Raw genomic sequence first — 20,588 nt, forward strand, 5'->3', positions numbered from 1 at the left:
TTTATTTTATTAACAGTTTTTATTAACAGTTCATTTGTTTATATAACTATAATTACCACAAATCACCAGTACTTTATGGTCTAAAACACTATATTACAATATAAAAACAGTATATGACTTAGTATAATTTATAATATTTAATATGGGAAACCATTAATAAGAAAGTTATATGAAAATTAAGCAAATAAAATACTATTAAATCACTGGACATTTATAAAATGTATCATTTCATGCGGAGATGTCATTGGTCCATTTCCTGCTAGTTATCAAACTATTTCATAACTGTAACAAGAGGCAATTTTATCATAACTTAATGTTATAACAGCTATCATAAAGTTATTTATCAATATGTGGCTCTCTTTGAATTCTCAGAAGCTAGAGAAATCAAAAGTGTAAAACAGGAAATACTTTGGGACCATTGTTTTTGTTTTCATGCCTCAAAATTGTCTAAACATATTAACTTGCTATTATTTCCTTCATTATAACTAAAACCATTATATTTAAAATAATTCTGTCCAATTAGATTGTTTATATATCTCTGCAAAATGTTTTAGCAATGTCAGCAAATGAGTATCTGCTATTGACTGTCAAATAATAATGACTGATCATCTATGATGACTGATGTCAAGTCTATGATCAATGTTCTCTATTCGCCTGTCTCGATCGCAATATTTGTGAAATAGTTTATTATTATTATTGTTTACTATAATATTTATTGACAATACATGTAAAAATAAATTGATGACGATGTCCGAGAAGACATTAATAACATTAACATCCGTCATAACCGTACATGGTTTGCCTAGATCGTGTGTGCCTGAAACGTCTGTGGTTCTGCGGACCTGCAGCTGGATATTATTGTGTTGCTCCCTCAAAGGAGATAACTAAGGGCCATTCACATATCCCATTTTTCACCCGCACAAGTTCATTACTTCCAATGGAGGCACGAGGTTTACATGCATATTAGTGCCTTTCAGACAGAGGTTTAGCAGTCTTTGACTACATTTGTACTATTTAAATGGGAAATACTTAACTAATATGATGCTTAAATTTAAAACTATCAAAAACTATTTACTTTCAGGTTTCATATTTTGAATATGATTTCACATATTTCATATGTGATTTTCTAAACTAGTACTATTTCGAAATAAAAAAAAACGCACAATAATCGTTTTAACCGTGATTATCCCAGACTATAATCGTACAACCAAAACCTGTTTTCGTTGCATCCCTAGTCATCATGTAGATTTCTTACAAAGTATTTTAAAAGCACAAAACACTAAAGTGTTTTAATACAAAATATTCACCCATTTTCATAAACCCTGTAAAATAACAATTACAAAATACTATTTTGTATTTGAAATATATTTTAAACACTTGTATCATAAATACTGCCCATCCCTGGATATTACAACCCAAAATACAGTGTTTTATTTAGATTGGTAAAAGTAATAATAAAAACTAATCCAGCACATTCGTGTTAGCTTTACACAGCTTAAGCTTATTATATTTAACACGTAAACGTGATGAAAAGTCCTCTGGTGTAAACAGTCACTGAACATCGGAGTTCAAGTGAATTGTTTCCATCAATTAGCGCAAGTGTTGCGGAAAGATGCCTTCTTGCCCTCCTCGCGTGCTTTCTTCGCGAGAGGCCACAGCTTGTCTCGTGCTGCCCTGTCATCTGGTGACAGACACTTTGATAGATGCAGTCAGTTTTCAGAAATCTGCAGCCCGAGTAATGTCACGAACGCGGCGAAAAGTGAAGAGGATTATGGCCGATCTGGTTTGCCATCAGCGCGTTTGGGACCCACACGGTAAGCAATATCAGCACTGTCCTGAAGATCATCTGGAACGATCTTTCCTAATATGTTGAGAACTACTTATCGGACATTTTCGGTAACATCATGTTGCTTTAAACAGCACCTTCAACTGTAGCACTTACAATCAAGTACACTTGCGTTCAGCGATTAGTTTTCCTCTCAGCGCGCCGATCTCTGCTTCACAAGAGCCGCTCTGTGCTCGCCGACATCCCGGTGAAGCACCGCGGTAAAGTTAGTTTGACGTTAAAACCAATTAAATTATTTACTCCTGTTATGGTTTGAGGGGAAAAGGTCGTACATGCATAAATAAGTGCCCTTATGTTGCACAAGGCTTAATTTCTCGATAAAAATTAAATAAATAAATTACCCGCGGTAGAAGACGCTGTCGCGCCGTCGCTGACGTCGTCAAACTATTCACTTGTAGCTCAGCTATAACATCCTCGTTTTTCAAGTTCGGACAAGTGTCAACGCATCGTGATTCCGTATCACATTGGATATTCAGTCCAGAGCTACAGGCCGATGCCGAGCCATCAAGTTCGCCGTGTGGGAAAAAACACTCATGCCAGACCTTGCGTGATTAACTTTATTCTTGCCTCTTTTCCCCACGCACAAAGATGTCAAAAGAGTTGTATAACGTCCATGCGTATTTTATAATGTCATCACCAGTGTTAAGCAGTAGGTTGACATACCACTTTACCTTTTAAATCCTGAAGAATAAACGCGAATACCTGTACCTAGGGCGCCGCCATCTTGGTCTCCCTCCATCCTACGTCATCTGATTAAATAGAACGCGTTCTATTCTGCGAATGTCACAATTAACCAGACGCCTGACAGAGTAGACGAATATTGAGAAGCTCCGCATTTGGACACTCAGACAAGGCGAACAGATTTACAATCAGAGAATTAATTGCAGTAAATTGATTGATATACTTTAGAGAAAGTTATTAACTGATAAGTTAATGGAACAAAGTATGTCTAATGTTCCTGGTCCTTCGGGACGCAGCAGTCCATCATCTACACCGAGAATAGGGCCTTCTCCTGGTTCTGGTAACTTTTACATTTGAATGTATTATTATTGAATGTCTGTTCAGGCAAAACATGAACCTGTCTCAAATTAACATGCTTTTTTATCTTTCAGTGGAAGAAAAGTATGATGTGAGAGAAAAAATAGGAGAGGGCAGCTTTGGCGACGTCTATGTTGGATACAGAAAATCGGACAGAAAACGAGTAAGTCTATTTTCCCTAGTCCAGTTAAGATGACAAACTTTGAAGAAATCATGTTTGATTGCTCACTAATGTTTTATTCTACTTTTCATCCACAGTTTGCCATCAAGATGACTGATTCCAGGTACGACAGCTATGTGGTAAGTCTATTTAAAGCTTCACAAAATACACTTAATAAATGAGTCTGTTTACGGCTGTGGTAATATGTACAAACTATATACAAATATCTGTCAATTATTTTGTGATTCACTGCTGTTTTCTGTTTATTTACGGTTATGATGGGACCTTTATCTGTGCTCTGTCGAGTTTTCTAACCACGTACATTTTGTATATTAAATGATTGCTTGCCTGTATTTACTATAATGTATAAACTTATTGTACGTTATACTTTTATAATGGCCATTATTGATCATTAAAACTGATATTCAGCTAAAGAGAGGGTATGTTTCGTATTTTAAAACTAAAACATATTAGTGTTAACGGGGCCTAAGTATTAAACCTGTTAAAGTAATGTTTCACAGCTTAGCTCAATATCTTGATAATACCAAAGCTTCCAAAAATGAACGGGTTTTTACACCACAATTGACAAGACCAGTACAGATAATATATGTCCCACAATGCAATTCAAAAGCATAAATAAACACACACAACAAACATGAAACACAAAATACGGGAAACTGCTGATTTACAGATTTTCTTTTACCGTTATATTGGAAAACAGGATTATATGTTGTTGATTTGCAGCTAATGTGCTCTTTATCTTTAGCCTGGCTATCCTGAAGAGCTCCCAAAGGAAGTGGCGTTGATGACCATTTTGAGAGATTCCCCCTGCCGGTTCCTCATCAAACTCCAAGAGTGGTTTTTGGTGAAAGAGGAGAAATCACCATACGGGGTAAGTCTGTTTATTCAGCACATTACATGAAATATGCACTGTAAGAGGGTTTGTCTCGTTTCTTATTGTTTTGTTGATTTTGTAACTAAAAATTCTTAAATCAAGAAGCATTTCTGAACAAGAACATAACTCTGTCTTATTTCAGAAGAGCTCGTGGGTTATTAATATGCCGGTGCGGTAAGCGAAATAAGCTTGTTTCTACTTTAAAATCTATCCTGAATGTAACTGGAAGCCAGTGTAAAGACTGACCTGAGGACTGCTGTCATGTGCTTGATTTTAATTGATTGCATTTGCTTTCAGACAACGATCAAGTCAATAGTGATGGTGATAGAGCATCCCGGCCTGTGCAGAACTCTAGCAGAATTCCTGAAGGAGCACCCACACCTGGAGAGCAGAGACGCTCGCACACTGATCCAGCAGATCGTGAAAGCGGCTCAAGCGTGCACGAGGAAGGAAATTTGTCATTTTGATATTCACGATCATAATATCCTGGTCATCAGTCCGCCTCTGCACATTAAGCTGATAGATTTTGGATGTGGGTTGCACATCTCCCATGGTAAGTCTGATTATTTCAGGAGGAAACAGTAAGCGTTCATTAGTCTCTAATGATCAGTTGAATGGGGTTTTAGCTGATCTGTTTGCTCAACTCTACACATCTCTTCCTTACAGATCCAGAGAATCACCCACAGCCAGACACAGTGATATCTCCAGTGAGAGCGGAAAAAAGGACGGTGAATCAGCTGGTTACCATCGTGCAGGATATAGCAAGACATTGTTCCACCATACCTACAGGTAAGAAGACGACTCTAACTAACACTGTTCAACTCTCCTGTTGACTAATGGGTCAGAAATTACCCAAACCCCATTTTAATAGCAAAAAAACCCTTTTTGAAAATACAGGAGATTTCATTCTGGCTATTTTCCTGAAAGTTGTAATGTTACCGGTAATTTGCTGGAATGCTGCGCTGTGTGAACGCAGAAAGAAGATTGCTGGAAAGAGCGTGTTCTCGCTTAGAACACGCTGATGTGAGACGTCTACTCTGGCCAATCAGAACACTCAGACGCATTCACATGCACGCTGTTTATGAAGATAAAAGCCTTTGAATATTTTCCCAGACACATTTAGCCGCTAGATGCTAGTCAGATCACGTTTCTATGTTCCTTCTTAATGCCAACTGTGTAAATAATTATCGATAAGAGTGTGTGTGTGTGTGTGTGTGTGTGTGATGTTTCCACACATGTCAGTTGTGTGTCCACAATTAACCAACTTTCTCTTTTAAATTATTACAGGATTCATCGAGTTTATTGCTGCCTGCTGGTCCCCTCAATATGTTGTAGAAGAGATCCAGCATACAGTGGATGAGATTCTGGACCAGCCGTGGCTAAGAAACTAGTGAAAATAAAGACTGTTTTAGTCAATTGATGAACATGAGGAGTTTATGCTTTCCAAGTGGTTCAGCATGACGTAGAGCCCATCAGCAGCAGGAAACAGGTTTTCAGACTTCCATTTATGTCACATTGTTTTGCTGTTTTCCGCTTCTGCTTCCCAAATTCTGCACTTCCTCCTGCGAGTGTTGCAGTCAGAGCTGCATGTAAATGAGGGCCGGTTTCAGTCTAGTCCACCAGCTCTCGACTGAAAGCTCCTCCTCCAGCCAATCACGCGAGGAGGAAAGCTGATGTCACTGTAATGGCTCTTATCCTAAAACATATTTTGTTGGAATGTGGAAGTTTGAATGTTATTAGACTACTTTGATGCACATTTTTACAAAGGTACCACCACAAAGAGTCTTTCAGTATTTTAAATCTTAAAGTTTATTTATTTATATCCTACATATTTGTACAAGTAACTTTTTATTGTAATACAAATTTTTATATTTTACAAATTGTCTTTATCATGTAATATTTTTATGTATATCCATTTTGCTATGAAATAGCCATAAGTTGCCGATGTGGCAATAAATAAATAATAAATAAATGAGTAATAAATGTCAGTCTTATGGCGGCCGATGCGCACAGGTGATGCTGGAGATTGAGTGTTAGCCGCTAATCCTCAGCTGGGGTAGAATCTGTCTGCGGCAGGACAGCATTAATCGTTTCAAATAACTGAGGTATAGTTATGGAGTAAGTTAGTGATAGTTAAAGGTTTGATAGTTAAACGTGTTTGTTAATGAACTATCATCAGTCAGGGTTAGGGTTTAGGGTTAGACATACAGAACAGAAATAATCATCTTTCAGTAAAGAGGCCAAATCTCACCTCTTTCTTTCTGTTTCTGCTTTCCCAGTTCATCTAAACGCTTGATTTATTGTTTAGGGTTAGGGTGTTTGTTAGGGTTAGGTTAGGATTAGGGCTTGGTAAGGCCTTAGTTTTTAGAGTTGTTTTAAACAACTTGTATTCATTGTTTGCTTTATGTCTGGTTTCTTTAGTTTCTCCTGTCTGTCACAGTTTGTTATTTAAGAGCGATTGTTAATTATTATATACTTCTCTGTCCTCGCCTCTGAGTCATTAGAGTGACGTCAGCTTCCCCCCTCACCTGATTGGCTGGAGGAGGAGCTGTTAATCTAGAGCTAATGGACCAATGAGGATGCTTTAGCCGGTCCTCATTTGCATACAGCTCTGACTGCGACGCTTGCAGGAGGAAGTGCACAATGTGGGAAGCAGAAGCGGAAAACAGCATCATGTCAGAATTATGAATTCCTGATGGATTCCTGATGATTTGATTTGATTTGATTTTGTCACTGACCACATGTGTGCTGCTCTTTCTATGATTTCTGTGAAATTGAGACTATGACCCCTATGGAGTGTGTTGAAGCTGTTTTCTGTTGATCAAACTGTAAACTATTGTCTTCAATAAACTGTATCTCTGACTCCTGCTCTTTGTTCATCACACCGGCTCCTTGCATTAACATAACTGAAATCCTTCAGCGTAGTAATACGGGACTGTAATGCACTCAAAACATGCCTGAACTACTTTATCTGTGTGTTTATCTGACAATAAGTGTGAACAACACAAAACATCAAATATATTTTTACAAACTGCAGACTCAATTTAGCCTTTATATAACAATATTTAAGCATCATGTAATGTGTAAAGCACATTGCCCTGCCATTTGTAGGATAATGTGAAAAATAAGAGTGTGTTGACGATGGTTTGAGTAAACCTACTGTAATATCTACTGAACTGTTTTTTGGGGTTTTTTCAAGGTCTGACCAGCAAATGTTGAGGTTTACTCACATAACAATGGCTAGAATGGAAATGCCTTCATTTCACAACAGATTTTGGAAAATGTAAGTTTTGCATTAAACTGTAATGGAAACACACACTTATGCTTCAGTTTGTGCTAGAATTACAATGAAAACTGCCATTATTTACTCGAAGATATTTTGAAGAATGTTGCTTGTTGCACTGATAGACATCTATTGTTTTTTTTTTGCTACTAGAAGTCAGTGGGTACCAGCTAGCAGCATTCTTCAAAATATCTTCACTTGTGTTCATAATACTTGAGTAAACGAGGTAAATTTAGTTTTTGGTGAATTGTCCTTCAACTTTCAGGACGTCCACAGCTCAGTTTCATACATTGTTAGCGATAGTGGAACCAAAGAACATCAACTATTTAGATCTGGCCTACTACTTTACACCACGCTTGTTGACGCTGCAGGGGAATGTGAACTTCTGCTCGCCTCTGGCTGTACCAGCAGGTTTTTGGGTTGTGGGTAGTTTCTTGAGTGTGTCACGTCTAGGAACGACTCCATCATTTTTGCAACACTTTGCGCTGATGTTTGCATCATAAATCGTTTCCATCAATCCAACATAGCTATTTGATTTGTTGTTACCAGCAAAGCTCACAATGATAAAGTCACAAAGCTTAAGTGGTAAAATGTAAGAATGCAGTACACAAAATAAAATAATACGCTGAAATTAATCATAAATGGGGGTGAGTTGTGCCAACTTAACCCAGCCTCTTTGGCACAATTCACCACAGCCTGACAATGAAAGACCAGCATGATCCAGCAGTTTAGAACATCTTGCTAACTGTACAGACTTACTGTGTAGCCTACTAAAGTACTAAAACATGCATGAGATATTGTCAAGCTTGTCTATAAATGTTTTGACACAACAATCAAAAAAACCTTGATCATATAAAATTTGCTTTGAAAGGCAAAATAAAAGCAGTTTTCAGAGCTAAAATGTAATCATAGCAAGCTGTTTTGACATTTAATCTACAACCCACACTATCTGAAGAGTTTAGATGCAAAACCCTCTAAAAGCCATTTAATATTTTCTTCTAAAATTAGCATTTTTCCCTGAATCCTGTGTGTAGTCTCAGTAATTTCACTTTTATAGTGATGAATAAGTTTTCATTGCCTTTCAAGTGAAATAACTGAACATAAACATAGGAGGCTGATTAAAAAAAGCTCATTTTAGGTGAACATTTTCAACGGCATTTAGAGGTTTTTCCATCTGAACCCTTCATCTATTTTCAGGTTAGTACTTGTTTTTTAGATATCAGTATCTTTTTTCGTTAAACAGGGCTCAACAATAAGGATTCAACAATACGGTTTGTTTGGCATATGCGAGTCCAGCAATCTCGGCACCAAATCAATCCGTCCCAGATCGCCTAAATGAGGTGGATCTCTGCCTGATTAAGCTGATCGATTGTAGTGAGAAAACAAAACAGTCCAACGAACTAATGAACTAGGCTATATCACAGTGTCTTATGATTGTTAAATGTTATTGTACTATAAAATAACTGTTTAAAAGTAGTTTATCATTAAATTTAATAATTTATTCCAGTGATTTTAAAGATGAATTTTCAGCTTCATTACTCCAGTCATCAGAAATCACTCTAGTATTAATTGTTATTGTTAATATTATTATTATTAATGGTAATAATAAAAGCATGAATGTCTGGTGTAATATTTTTAATAACAAAGCAGTTATTTAAAATTTTAATAAATATTTAACAATTTAAAAAAAACTTTTACATTTAATGAACTTGATGAACTGAATTTTCTTTAAAAAAAAACATGAAAAAAAATGTATAGAACTGACCCCAAACTTTTGGCCGATAGCGTATGTATGTATATATATATATATATATATATATATATATATATATATATATATATATATATATATATATATATATATATATATATATATATTATACACATACGCTATGTATATGTAAATATTATTTATAAAAAACATATGAGCAATTCCATGCAAATGTCAACTTTGCCATGAAAAAAGTTTTCACCAAAATATCGAAACTTTCTCCGTTCTTAGTGTAAGCAAGTATTTGACAGTACTTTAGAAATACTCAAAAATGCATCTGTCAATGTTTTCAATATTATATTTGATTTACCAAAGTCACATAAGCGGCAATTTCACATCTGTCACATCCATAACAGAGAGACGTCACACCCATGACAAAGCTTTTTCCTCATAAATGAAAAAATAATAATAATAAAATAAAAACAATCATGTTTGTTCTACAGAGGTTCAACTCGTATCCTTTTGATTAGCATAGTTTTTGGGGGGTTGTGCAGATTATTTCACAGAATTTCTACAAAGCATGTTTAATGCTCTAAACTCGCAGACTTTTTTGGTCACATCCAAATTGCCTGTTTATTTTCCTCATTTAAAGCACAAAACATGTAGACAGATTGACTTTTTCTGCTCCTATAATTTTGTGGTTAGTTGTTCTGTAAAATATAAACAATGTTGGGCCAGTGGAAAAAATCCTAAGCGTTGAACCCTGATAAAGTTCTATTCATTAGATACTTGTGCTTTATATACAAAATATACTAGTGCTTAGTAGTTATTTTTATTAGATATTAGTACTTATTTATGAGATGCTAGTACTTATTGTAATAGTGACTAGTAACAAATTACATTGTTTTCTATTGATTTCTATGGGATCTATCATTGAGATATCAACTGTTCAGTTTTGACTTGTATGTATTCCAGCTGAGACTACATATTTTTATGTACTAGTAGTTAATCATTAGGGACTAGTATTTATTAATTAGATAGTACTTATTTGATAAATACTACAACTTGCGTATTATACTACTTATTCATTGGGTACTATTACTTATTTATTAGATACTACTATCAATTAAATAGATACTAGTAGTTTTTCAGTAGTACTATTTTTTTAGACTTTTTTTTTTAGAACAAATAAGTACAAGTAAACATGAAAATAGATAGTAGTGCGGGTTGTAGATTAAATGTCAAAACGGTTTGCATTAGTGTCTCTCTTCTTTGCAGGACGGATGGGTAAAATGGAGGGCTCTTCAAACGTATGTGGTCACATAACCAATTTCCTCTGGTTTTCTAGAAACAAGGGGTGTTTATTTATTTATTTATTTATTTATTTTTAGTAACTCAATGCCACAAGAACGAGAGGTATTACATTTCACATAGTTTCTAAAAGAGAAAAAACAAATATATATATAAAGTTAAATTAAATTTACATGAAATATAAATGTTTTCAGATCATTACATGTTTTCAGTGCCTTTTTGTTTTGTGATTGTTCTAAAAGATTTACATATACTTTAAGGTAATTCACAAAATGGGTAAAGTTTGGTTTACATTGAGCCCACTTTTTCTTATGTATATGATATTTTCCTAACAGCATAAACAAATTAAAAATATATTGTCCTTTACAGTTTAATTTATCGTCATCAGAATAAAACAGTACATCAAATAAACCAATTTCTGTCTTATACTCCGTTTTTTGTTAATAAACAATTCCAAATCTTTCCAAAATATTCTGGAGTAACGATACATACAATGAAAAAAACGATGCTAAATTGTCCACAAAATTCACACATGTATAAAATATTAAGTTTATAGAAACACGGGGTGGAACAACTTCCCTCCTGACATAACATCACCCTCTCCCCTGTGTTTAATTAAAGAGAGCTTACCTGTGGTCGAGACGGATGACCGGAAGTTCCGGAAGATAAAGATGGAGGAACTAAACCTGTGGTGCAGCTTTGAGAAAATACATATTTCCCTGTCTGTTCTCGACAGGAGAACTGTGTGAAGAGACATGTTGAGTCAATGATAGCAGAAATGTCCTCTTGGAGTATCAAATAACTGGTTTGTTTGCTGGATATATCAAATTTTCCGTTATTGGCCGCCATTGAGACTCTCGCGAGTTGTGAACAGATACCGTCACCGTGGATTGTGGCGATAATTACGGCAAAGAAGTGAGATAAAGACACGTTCAAGATAAGGTAAGACCCAACGTTATCATACGACGTACTATCTGAACTTTCTCAAAGAAACCGTACTTTTTTACTGACAAACGCAAGCTTCGTGACAAACTACCGTTATTCTTCCTTAACGGACCGTTGTGTTGCCTAGTTACGAGTCCTGTCAATCATCTCCTCACGTCATCCTCAGCAGCAGAATAATTATGCATTCAGAAATTAAAATACGTCTTTTTAAAAGTTAACATTGCTGTTCCTGATCAAATATATCGCGGAAAACGTTTAAATATTTTCCAGTATTCAAACATCTTTGCCGAGGCCTCTTTAATTGAGCGTTGGTCGCGCGAGGCCGCCATGTTTGTAGTTTACTACCTTATGCCGAGTTCAGACTGCATGATTTTGAAAGTAGTCGTGTCACAGATGTATTCACACTGCAAGACCATCCGGGCTAGCGTTGTGTCGCTGCTTTGTTGAAGATAGATCCTTTATGGGGCGTCTGCAGACTTGGATCCAGACAGTTTTACGCTCCACAGTTTTACGCCCCTGTTGTTCCTAATGCGTCCAGTAGGGGATAAAAGATACATGGCCAAATAATACATTTGAAGTCAACTCTCCTACATTATTAAATGTCCTGTTCACAAAAACATGTATTTTAATTAGATTACGCTAAATATGAACGCTAAGTTAATTTATCAGAAAGTAAGTTATAAACTCACTAGATAATATGCAGAATTGATACACTCACCAAACAATTTCACATATGCAAAAGCCCAATATCAAAGTAATTTAGATACATTTAATAAAAAAAATTGAACAATTAGTTGGAAAGTGTAATGGTTAACATGCATTTTGTTGGATTGTTTATATATAAAGTTGCATTTTGAAAATAACAAAAATATAACCAAACAATGCAGTGTAATATGGAGTAATGATGTGCTGTGATAATAATGTAGTGGTATTGACTACCAGACAGCTGCTGAACGTTTAGACAAACAATTCACTACTTTCAAAAATTCCAAGAACCATTTAGCTACCTGACAAACAAAAACCCAGACAACATTAGATTTTTTTTTTTTACATTTATTTATTGACAACAATATCACTAGAGATAGTCTGTTTTCTTTAAATGAAGCTGAATCCTTGCATCAAATTCTTAATGCTCGCTAAAAAAAAAAAGTTACGTATAAATACTCTGCAAAAATCCCTTTCTTACTTAAGAGTTTCTGACTTGTTTCTAGTCCAAATATCTAAAAAATTCTTAATCCTCAGAAAAGTAAGAAATGGAAATTGAAAAAAGAAAAAACAGTTCATGTCATTTTATATATTATCTGGACCTATATGCAAAATGTATGTATATATATATATATATATATATATATATATATATATATATATATATATATATACATATTTATTTATTTTACTTTATTAATGATGACCTTTATATTTCTATATATAAAAGATAAAGTACAAGCAGTTTATTTCCAGTAATCATACATATCATAATAATGAACATGCACAATATTGTTGCATCTAACATGCCATGGATAATTATTATTTACACGTTTAGCTTGTCTTTAAAGAATATTCAGATTGTTGTATTCTGCGACATGTTGAAGACTTAATAGGCTATTTGTTTTAAAACATGAAGATTTTCTCATGTTAATCTGGGCTACGACATTGAAAATTCAGTGACTATTTGTAAGCCTTTTGTTTGTTAACTCTGCACAGTAAGGTCCTCGTTAACATCAATTAATTTAAATAAAGTAGTTTAGTTTATGCTTAATTTTAGTGTTAACTATTGTACTTTATAATCTTCTTGCATGTATTTAATAGGCAATACATTAAGTATTATCCCTGTTAAAGTAATGTTTCACAGCTTAGCTCAATATCTTAATAATAAAGCTTCCGCAATTGATCACAACATGAAAATCTTATATCGTCAGAAGCCTAATTACCAGGTTTTTACACCACAATTGACAAGACCAGTACAGATAATATATGTCCCACAATGCAATTCAAAAGCATAAATAAACACACACAACAAACATGAAACACAAAATACGGGAAACTGCTGATTTACAGATTTTCTTTTACCGTTATATTGGAAAACAGGATTATATGTTGTTGATATGCAGCTAATGTGCTCTTTATCTTTAGCCTGGCTATCCTGAAAAGCTCCCAAAGGAAGTGGTGATGATGACCATTTTGAGAGATTCCCCCTGCCGGTTCCTCATCAAACTCCAAGAGTGGTTTTTGGTGAAAGAGGAGAAATCACCATACGGGGTAAGTCTGTTTATTCAGCACATTACATGAAATATGCACTGTAAGAGGGTTTGTCTCGTTTCTTATTGTTTTGTTGATTTTGTAACTAAAAATTCTTAAATCAAGAAGCATTTCTGAACAAGAACATAACTCTGTCTTATTTCAGAAGAGCTCGTGGGTTATTAATATGCCGGTGCGGTAAGGGAAATAAACTTGTTTCTACTTTAAAATCTATCCTGAATGTAACTGGAAGCCAGTGTAAAGACTGACCTGAGGACTGCTGTCATGTGCTTGATTTTAATTGATTGCATTTGCTTTCAGACAACGATCAAGTCAATAGTGATGGTGATAGAGCATCCCGGCCTGTGCAGAACTCTAGCAGAATTCCTGAAGGAGCACCCACACCTGGAGAGGAGAGACGCTCGCACACTGATCCAGCAGATCGTGAAAGCGGCTCAAGCGTGCACGAGGAAGGAAATTTGTCATTTTGATATCCACTATCATAATATCCTGGTCATCAGTCCGCCTCTGCACATTAAGCTGATAGATTTTGGATGTGGGTTGCACATCTCCCATGGTAAGTCTGATTATTTCAGGAGGAAACAGTAAGCGTTCATTAGTCCAGGGCTGATAGTGGAAAAAATTCCTGAGCCTGAACTTTTTTCCTTGCCCCTGAGGTGAGTAGGGGTGGGGGTACTATGTATGCAACGCACTTTTAACACATAACTTGTGGGCCCCTGGGCCCAAATATATTAACAGCCTATGTGTAACCCTGATCATCATTATTGTCAAGTGGCTCTTTTTAGACACATGCCAGTAATGTCAGTGACACATGCCAGTGTCAGTGATCTTGTGACATGTGCCAGTAGGTGTCAGTATAAGCACGTTATAAGCACATTAATCTTATAAGTGTCTTTGCTTTAATATTTAAAAATCATTAGGCAAATGACACCTGTTATCTTACATGCATATATGTTATGAGTTTTCAACATGCATTTTATTATAACTTTTTAAAGGATATTATTTAAAATACCTTAAAATGAAAATAAGTTAAATAATAAAATAAATGAATGAATTAAAAACATAGAGAAGTCCATATTGTAGGGAACAAAGGAACTGCCAGGATGCAATAATATACGGTACAACAGATAAGTGTAACCCCTCCCATACATAAGCATGCCACAATAAATTTGACTGACATGTACTGTCAAATGACTATATTACATACGGAAGTATGACTATGAATACATAAAATAAATACGTTTAAATTAAAACATCGTGGAGTAGCTCAGCAAATAAACTAACTCGCGATGCAATAAATTAGGTTAAAAGTCGCGTAATGATTAAATATGGTTTTGCTCGTGTTAATTAATGTCATAAGCTTCGCCGGGTGTCGATGTCACTGCAGTGACATGCAGCGCGACACTCTGAGTGACACAGGTCACTACACATGCCACTAGCGAGTGACACATGACAGTGGAAAACCGGACGTGCCACCGGAAGTGTCACTACACTCAGTGGCATGTGCCGGTGTCATCTGTAAGTCAGATGTCGTGTCACTCCATGTTAAAACTGCTACTGTGAATCCGCGTTCAAGCGCACACAATAAGCTAAAACTCGCCCCAAGCACCGGCAAAAACAAATAACAATGAATGTGTCGAGGAAAAAGTAAGGACATATCTTAATTATTTATTAATAAACTTATTCTGAGTCAGTGTCGCAAAGATCCTGACTGGCAATCTCCTCTTGGACTCGCCATTAGAAATTCATCTTTACGGATTACATGAAGGAGTTTTTTTGTTTTCGATTAGTTTTATTTCGTTAAGTAATAATTTAAAGCTTTCTATAAATATATTTATTATGTCTGTGAGGCATATACATTTTGCTACATTTTGTTAAGCGCTCCTGTTCAAAAACCAGACGACAGAAAGCGCATAATTTTGGTTTTCTTTATTTTATAAAAACGCTGTAACGTTTTTTGATGTATTACTCGTACTCTGTGAGCAAAAATGACGGATAACTTTAAATTGCTCCCACTGAAAAAATGCAAGTGATTGCTCTGGCGCCTCGATGTCCTGCAAGCTTTTTATAAGCAAACTATGTGCCTAATAGCACACATTCTTTAACGTTTAAGCTACCATTGTTTTATACTTGAACTGTTTTATATCTTTTATTTTAGGCAAGTCGTGATGATCTGAGAAGGCAAACTGATCAAACAGACAATGATGGTCTTCCGCTGGGCGCTGTTCGTTAAAAAAAAAATATTTTTAACGAATAAAAAATGCTCCAAACGTTTTTCTAAATAAGCTGAATAAAAAACGAAACTAAATATAAACACTTTGCCATTAGGCTACATACAAAACTGAACTATTTCATAGCTGAAACACTAAGTTGTTTAAGGAGAAGGGGGAAATATATTTTTGTCCCGTCATTTATAAAGCTCTCTAAATTACACAATTAATCTTTTATTTACATGGCGTCTACACTCAAAAGATGATTCACGAGCACACAAAATGGCACTTGATAAAAACCAATCCGGCGCTTTCAGCAGTGAGTGAAGTCTGTGAATCTAGAGAAATGACAGATCAATATCCCTGAACCTGATTTTTTTTTTCCCCGCAGCCACAGTACGCCGGAAATCCGGCGTGGTGCCGGAACGCTATCACCCCTGTTAGTCTCTAATAATCAGTTGAATGGGGTTTTAGCTGATCTCAACTCTACACATCTCTTCCCGACAGATCCAGAGAATTACCCACAGCGAGACACAGTGATATCTCCCGAGAGAGCGGAAAAAAGGACGGTGAATCAGCTGGTTACCATCGTGCAGGATATAGCAAGACATTGTTCCAGCATACCTACAGGTAAGAAGACGACTCTAACATGTTTCCACACATGTCAGTTTTGTGTCCACGATTAACCAACTTTCTCTTTTAAACTGTTACAGACTTCATGGGATTTATGGCTGCCTGCTGGTCCCCTTTGAATACTACAGGAGAGATCCAGCATTCAATGAAGATTCTAAATCAGCCGTGGCTTAGGGACTAGTGAAAATAAAGACCGTTTTAGTCAATTGATGAACATGAGGAGTTTATGCTTTCCACTTTCTGCACTTTCTCCCGTGAGTGTTGCAGTCAGAGCTGCATGTAAATGAGGGCCGGTTGAAGCATCCCTATTGGTCCACCAGCTCTAGACTGACAGCTCCTACGTCAGCCAATCAGGTGAGGAGGGAAACCGATGTCACTCTTATCATGGCTGATGTGCGCAGGCAACGCCGGAGATTGGCACAATTCACCACAGCCTGACAATGAAAGACCAGCATGATCCAGCAGTTTAGAACATCTTGCTAACTGTACAGACTTACTGTGTAGCCTACTAAAGTACTAAAACATGCATGAGATATTCTCAAAATTCTCTATAAATGTTTTGACACAACAATAAAAAACCTTGATCATAAAATTTGCTTTAAAAGGCAAAAATACTCAGAGCTCAAATGTAATTATGCCCCTCCAGCTGTAACCCATAACTGGGAAACACTCATACACACCCATTACCACACATACACAACAGACAATTTAGCTTACCCAATTCTCCTGTACCGCATGTGTTTGGACTTGTGGGGGAAACCGGAGCACCAGGAGGAAACCCACGCGAACGCAGGGAGAACATGCAAACTCCACACAGAAACACCAACTGACCCAGCCGAGGCTCGAACCAGCGACCTTCTTGCTGTGAGGCCACCGTGCAGCCCAGTGTAAGTTCTAGTAACAAGAAAATAGATATTTATGCGGGTTATAGATTAAATGTTAAAACGGCTTGCCATATAAGTACCAGTACCTAGGGCTGTGCAATTAATGGAAAATCCGATTTCGATTTTAGCTTCTAACGATTATGAAAAACCATTAATCGGGATAAACAATTATTAACTTAGCAGCGCGAAAGACCGTGTGCTTATGTGTGTGTGGCGTGCACACACATAAGCACGCGGCCGCTCAGCATTCGGTCTCATTCGCACCTTGAGACGAGCAGAGCACACACATCTAAAGTCATCTTAATGTGAGCGCTTTAATGGTCAAATAGGTGTCTAAACGCAGTGTTTAGTGATTATATTAACCCTGATTTGTGTAATGAACATACGGTTGAGAATCAAAGACGTGAAAGAGAAACCATTAAAGTGAAAGCGCCAGATGTTCCTGTTGCCGCCTGTTTTTGTGATTATTAATCAAACAACAAAATGAAAAAATCCCTCACTGCTCTTGACTGAAGGACTTTAGTTGCTAAAGTGTTTTTCTGACTGTGAAGATGCTTAAAGCAGTTTGTTTCATATTTTTTATTCTATTGTATTTATTTCTCTTTCCTTTGCAGGGTAGAAATAACTATATATGCAGTTGAAGTCAGAATTATTAGCCCTCCTGGATACTAGCAACCCTTTTCCTCCCAAATTTCTGTTTCATGGAAATAAGATTTTTTTTTCAACTTATTTCTGAACATAATAGTTTTAATCACTCATTTCTAATAACAGATTTATTTTATCTTTGCTATGGTGACAGCACAGAATATTTGACTATTTTCAAAATACAAGAATTCAGATTCAAAGTGCGATTCAAAGACTTAATTAGGCAAGTCATTGTATATCAGTAGTTTCTTCTGCAGGCAATCAAAAATATTTATTGCTTAAGGGGGCTAATAATATTGACCTTAAAATGGGTTTCAAAATATTTAAACCTGCTTTTATTCTAGCTGAAATAAAACAAATCAGCCTTTCTCCAGAAGAAAAAATATTAGAGGAAATACTGTTTAAATTCCTTGCTCTGTTAAACATCATTTGGAAAATATTTATTTTAAAAAATATTCTCAGAAGCGCTAATAACTTTGACTTCAACTGATAATCGTTTTGAATAACCGTGATTACAATTGACCGAAATAATCGTGATAAAGATTTTTCCCAAAATCGAGCAGCCTTACTAGTACCTATTAAGTAGATACTAGTCTCTAATGAATGAGTATTAGTATCTAATAGAAAGAGCTAGTGTCTAATGAGTAAGTGTAACCGGTTCTGCATTATTTTCTTTTTTTTCCTATGAAGTAAAAACCAGATGGATAGCAGCAGTTGTGAGGGCTCTTTAATCACTAATGATATATGCACAAAAAGTGTGTAGTCAGTGCAGAAAGGGGAGAAATGGAGAGAAATAAAACTCCAAATAATATAAACTTCACAAATCACAATAAGTGAATAACCTACCTGATAAATAAACCAAAAGCACAGCTTGTACAGTGTGTCTTCGACCTTACAGCTTTTCTGTTAAAGGGAAAGTACAGTGCGTTTAGCAATTACAAGCTTCAATTGGACCAAAATAAATCAAAACCTCAATTGAAGTGAAATCACAAAAATAATGAAATATATGTGAAAAATAAAGACATAAATATTATTTAAACATAAAAACTAGCTTCAAAACTGATTTTTAAAGTAAAGATGATTTAGGATTAATTGGAGCTCAGCAGACACCCTCCTCTCCCATGTGCCTTCAGTGCAGAAAGGGAAGAGGCGGGTGCAAAACAGGAAATTAAACAACTTAAGCTCCCTTAGAAATTTAAAGAAGAAGCACACACTAACAAACACCTCAGGTATACTTAATAAACACGTTAACCACAGGTGTAAAACTCAGTTCCAAAAGGGCCGCAGCTCTGCACAGTTTAGTTCCAACCCTAATTAAACACACCTGATCCAACTAATTGAGTCCTTCAGGCTTGTTTGAAACCTACAGGTAAGTGTGTTGGAGCAGGGTTGGAACTAAACTGTGCAGGGCTTCAGCCCTCCAGGAATTGAGTTTGACACCCCTGACGTAAGGTAAAATACATATTTTGTTCAATTCTATAAATAAAGGGAACTAAAATCTGTATACCTGTTAAGCACTAGTTTATTTTTATAAAGCGCTGATATCTAAAGAATAAATACTAGTACTTAATGGAATAAAAATACTAAGTTAACATCTAAAAAAATAAGTTCTAGTAAACATGAAAATAGTAGTGCGGGTTATAGATTAAATGTCAAAACGGCTCGCCATAATAGTGTCTCTTTGGAGGTCGGATGGGTAAAAATGGAGGACTCTTCTAAAGTATGTGGTCACATAACTAATAGGGTATATGCCGAAAGGTCATGAGGTCTGTTTTCTTTAAAAATCAGCGATCTCCACTAGCTGAGTGATATCTGATATAAAGTGGGTCTCAGATTGTACAAGAAGCACTGCATTAAATTACATTTCCCCCGCCATGTCTTTATAATATGAGCATTTATTTTACCCCAGTATATTCAATGGAGCTTCTGCGCTAGCCTGCCGATTCTGACGGGCGCGTGCGAGAAAACAGCTTTTTGTCTCGTTTTACGCTTCAGCAACTAAATAAATGCTACAGTTTATTTAACTGAATGTATTTTAATGACATTACAACATCGATGCTGTGTAAGGAACCGTATAAAATGGTAAAAAGTTCACAATAACAGGTCACCGGAAGTGTATCAGCATGGGAACTGCACTAGCTCGGCATATACCCTATTTTCCCTATGGTTTTCTAGAAACAAGGGGTGGAACAACTTCCCTCCTGACATAAATCATCACCTTCTCCCCTGTGTTTAATTAAAGAGAGCTTACCTGTGGTCGAGACGGATGACCGGAAGTTCCGGAAGATAAAGTTGGAGGAACTAAACCTGTGGTGCAGCTTTGAGAAAATACACATTTCACTGTCCGTTGTGGACAGGAGAACTGTGTGAAGAGACATGTTGAGTCAATGATAGCAGAAATGTCCTCTTGGAGTATCAAATAACTGGTTTGTTCGCTGGATATATCCAATATTCCGTTATTGGCCGCCATTGAGACTCGCGAGTTGTGAACAGATACCGTCACCGTGGATTGTGCTGTCCTGTCAATCATCTCCTCACGTCATCCTCGGCAGCAGGATAATTATGCATTCAGAAATTAAAACACGTCTTTTTAAAAATTCACATTGTTGTTCCTGATCAAATATATCGCAGAAAACGTTGCTTAATAATATTTTTCTGTATTCAAACATCTTTACCGAGGCCTCTCTACTCGAGCGTTGGTCGCGAGAGTCCGCCATGTTTGTAGTTTACCACATGATCTGCGTTTGTAGTTTATATGGGGCGTCTGT

At 36.1% G+C, this 20,588-nt stretch overlaps 4 protein-coding genes across 11 annotated transcripts in view; 2 read left to right on the forward strand and 2 right to left on the reverse strand.

The window, feature by feature from the left end:
- The window catches only part of LOC103908994 (uncharacterized), a 33,449-nt gene extending 22,208 nt beyond the window's left edge, over positions 1 to 11,241 (reverse strand). For 3 of the 4 annotated variants that reach the window (XR_015512069.1, XR_015512067.1, XM_087288020.1), the window contains exon 1: positions 10,875 to 11,003. Coding sequence is in view for 2 of the 4 variants with exons in the window: in XM_087288020.1 (XP_087144146.1) it covers positions 10,875 to 11,001 (127 nt within the window). In the remaining 2 variants the exon portion in view is untranslated. Of the gene's footprint in view, positions 1 to 10,874 lie in introns of all 4 variants that reach the window. The other variant, XM_087288022.1, reaches the window with a different exon arrangement.
- LOC110439018 (serine/threonine-protein kinase pim-2-like) lies at positions 1,357 to 6,801 on the forward strand. Of its 4 annotated transcripts, XR_015512187.1 has the most exons (9): positions 2,632 to 2,867; positions 2,959 to 3,047; positions 3,143 to 3,184; positions 3,811 to 3,936; positions 4,082 to 4,113; positions 4,237 to 4,492; positions 4,606 to 4,728; positions 5,227 to 5,969; positions 6,045 to 6,801. XR_015512187.1 is itself a non-coding variant. In XM_087288238.1 (7 exons), exons 1-7 carry the CDS (start codon positions 2,780 to 2,782, stop codon positions 5,328 to 5,330), a joined length of 828 nt encoding a protein of 275 aa, XP_087144364.1. In that variant the 5' UTR covers positions 1,357 to 2,779; the 3' UTR covers positions 5,331 to 6,801. The 4 variants fall into 4 exon arrangements, 2 of the variants coding, with proteins under 2 accessions (XP_087144364.1, XP_087144365.1); XR_015512186.1 differs by lacking the exon at positions 4,082 to 4,113 and having other exon boundaries at positions 2,281 to 2,867; XM_087288238.1 differs by lacking the exon at positions 4,082 to 4,113 and having other exon boundaries at positions 1,357 to 2,867; positions 5,227 to 6,801.
- On the forward strand, positions 10,885 to 16,883 carry LOC141374996 (serine/threonine-protein kinase pim-2). Of its 2 annotated transcripts, XM_087288271.1 has the most exons (6): positions 10,885 to 11,186; positions 13,323 to 13,448; positions 13,594 to 13,625; positions 13,749 to 14,004; positions 16,166 to 16,288; positions 16,372 to 16,883. In XM_087288271.1, exons 4-6 carry the CDS (start codon positions 13,770 to 13,772, stop codon positions 16,470 to 16,472), a joined length of 459 nt encoding a protein of 152 aa, XP_087144397.1. In that variant the 5' UTR covers positions 10,885 to 11,186; positions 13,323 to 13,448; positions 13,594 to 13,625; positions 13,749 to 13,769; the 3' UTR covers positions 16,473 to 16,883. The 2 variants fall into 2 exon arrangements, with proteins under 2 accessions (XP_087144397.1, XP_087144396.1); XM_087288270.1 differs by lacking the exon at positions 13,594 to 13,625.
- Positions 13,443 to 20,333, reverse strand: LOC141378099 (uncharacterized). Its single transcript, XM_087288263.1, has 4 exons — positions 20,072 to 20,333; positions 18,667 to 18,723; positions 17,009 to 17,185; positions 13,443 to 16,725 (listed from the first exon to the last, which is right to left on the reverse strand). The coding sequence occupies exons 1-4, from the start codon at positions 20,288 to 20,290 to the stop codon at positions 16,642 to 16,644; spliced, it is 537 nt and encodes a 178-aa protein (XP_087144389.1). The 5' UTR covers positions 20,291 to 20,333; the 3' UTR covers positions 13,443 to 16,641.
- Positions 20,334 to 20,588: the final 255 nt, after the last annotated feature.

This window comes from Danio rerio, chromosome 16 (assembly GCF_052040795.2).
Source record: "Danio rerio strain M-AB ecotype USA chromosome 16, GRCz13ab, whole genome shotgun sequence".
NCBI classification, from domain to species: domain Eukaryota; kingdom Metazoa; phylum Chordata; class Actinopteri; order Cypriniformes; family Danionidae; genus Danio; species Danio rerio.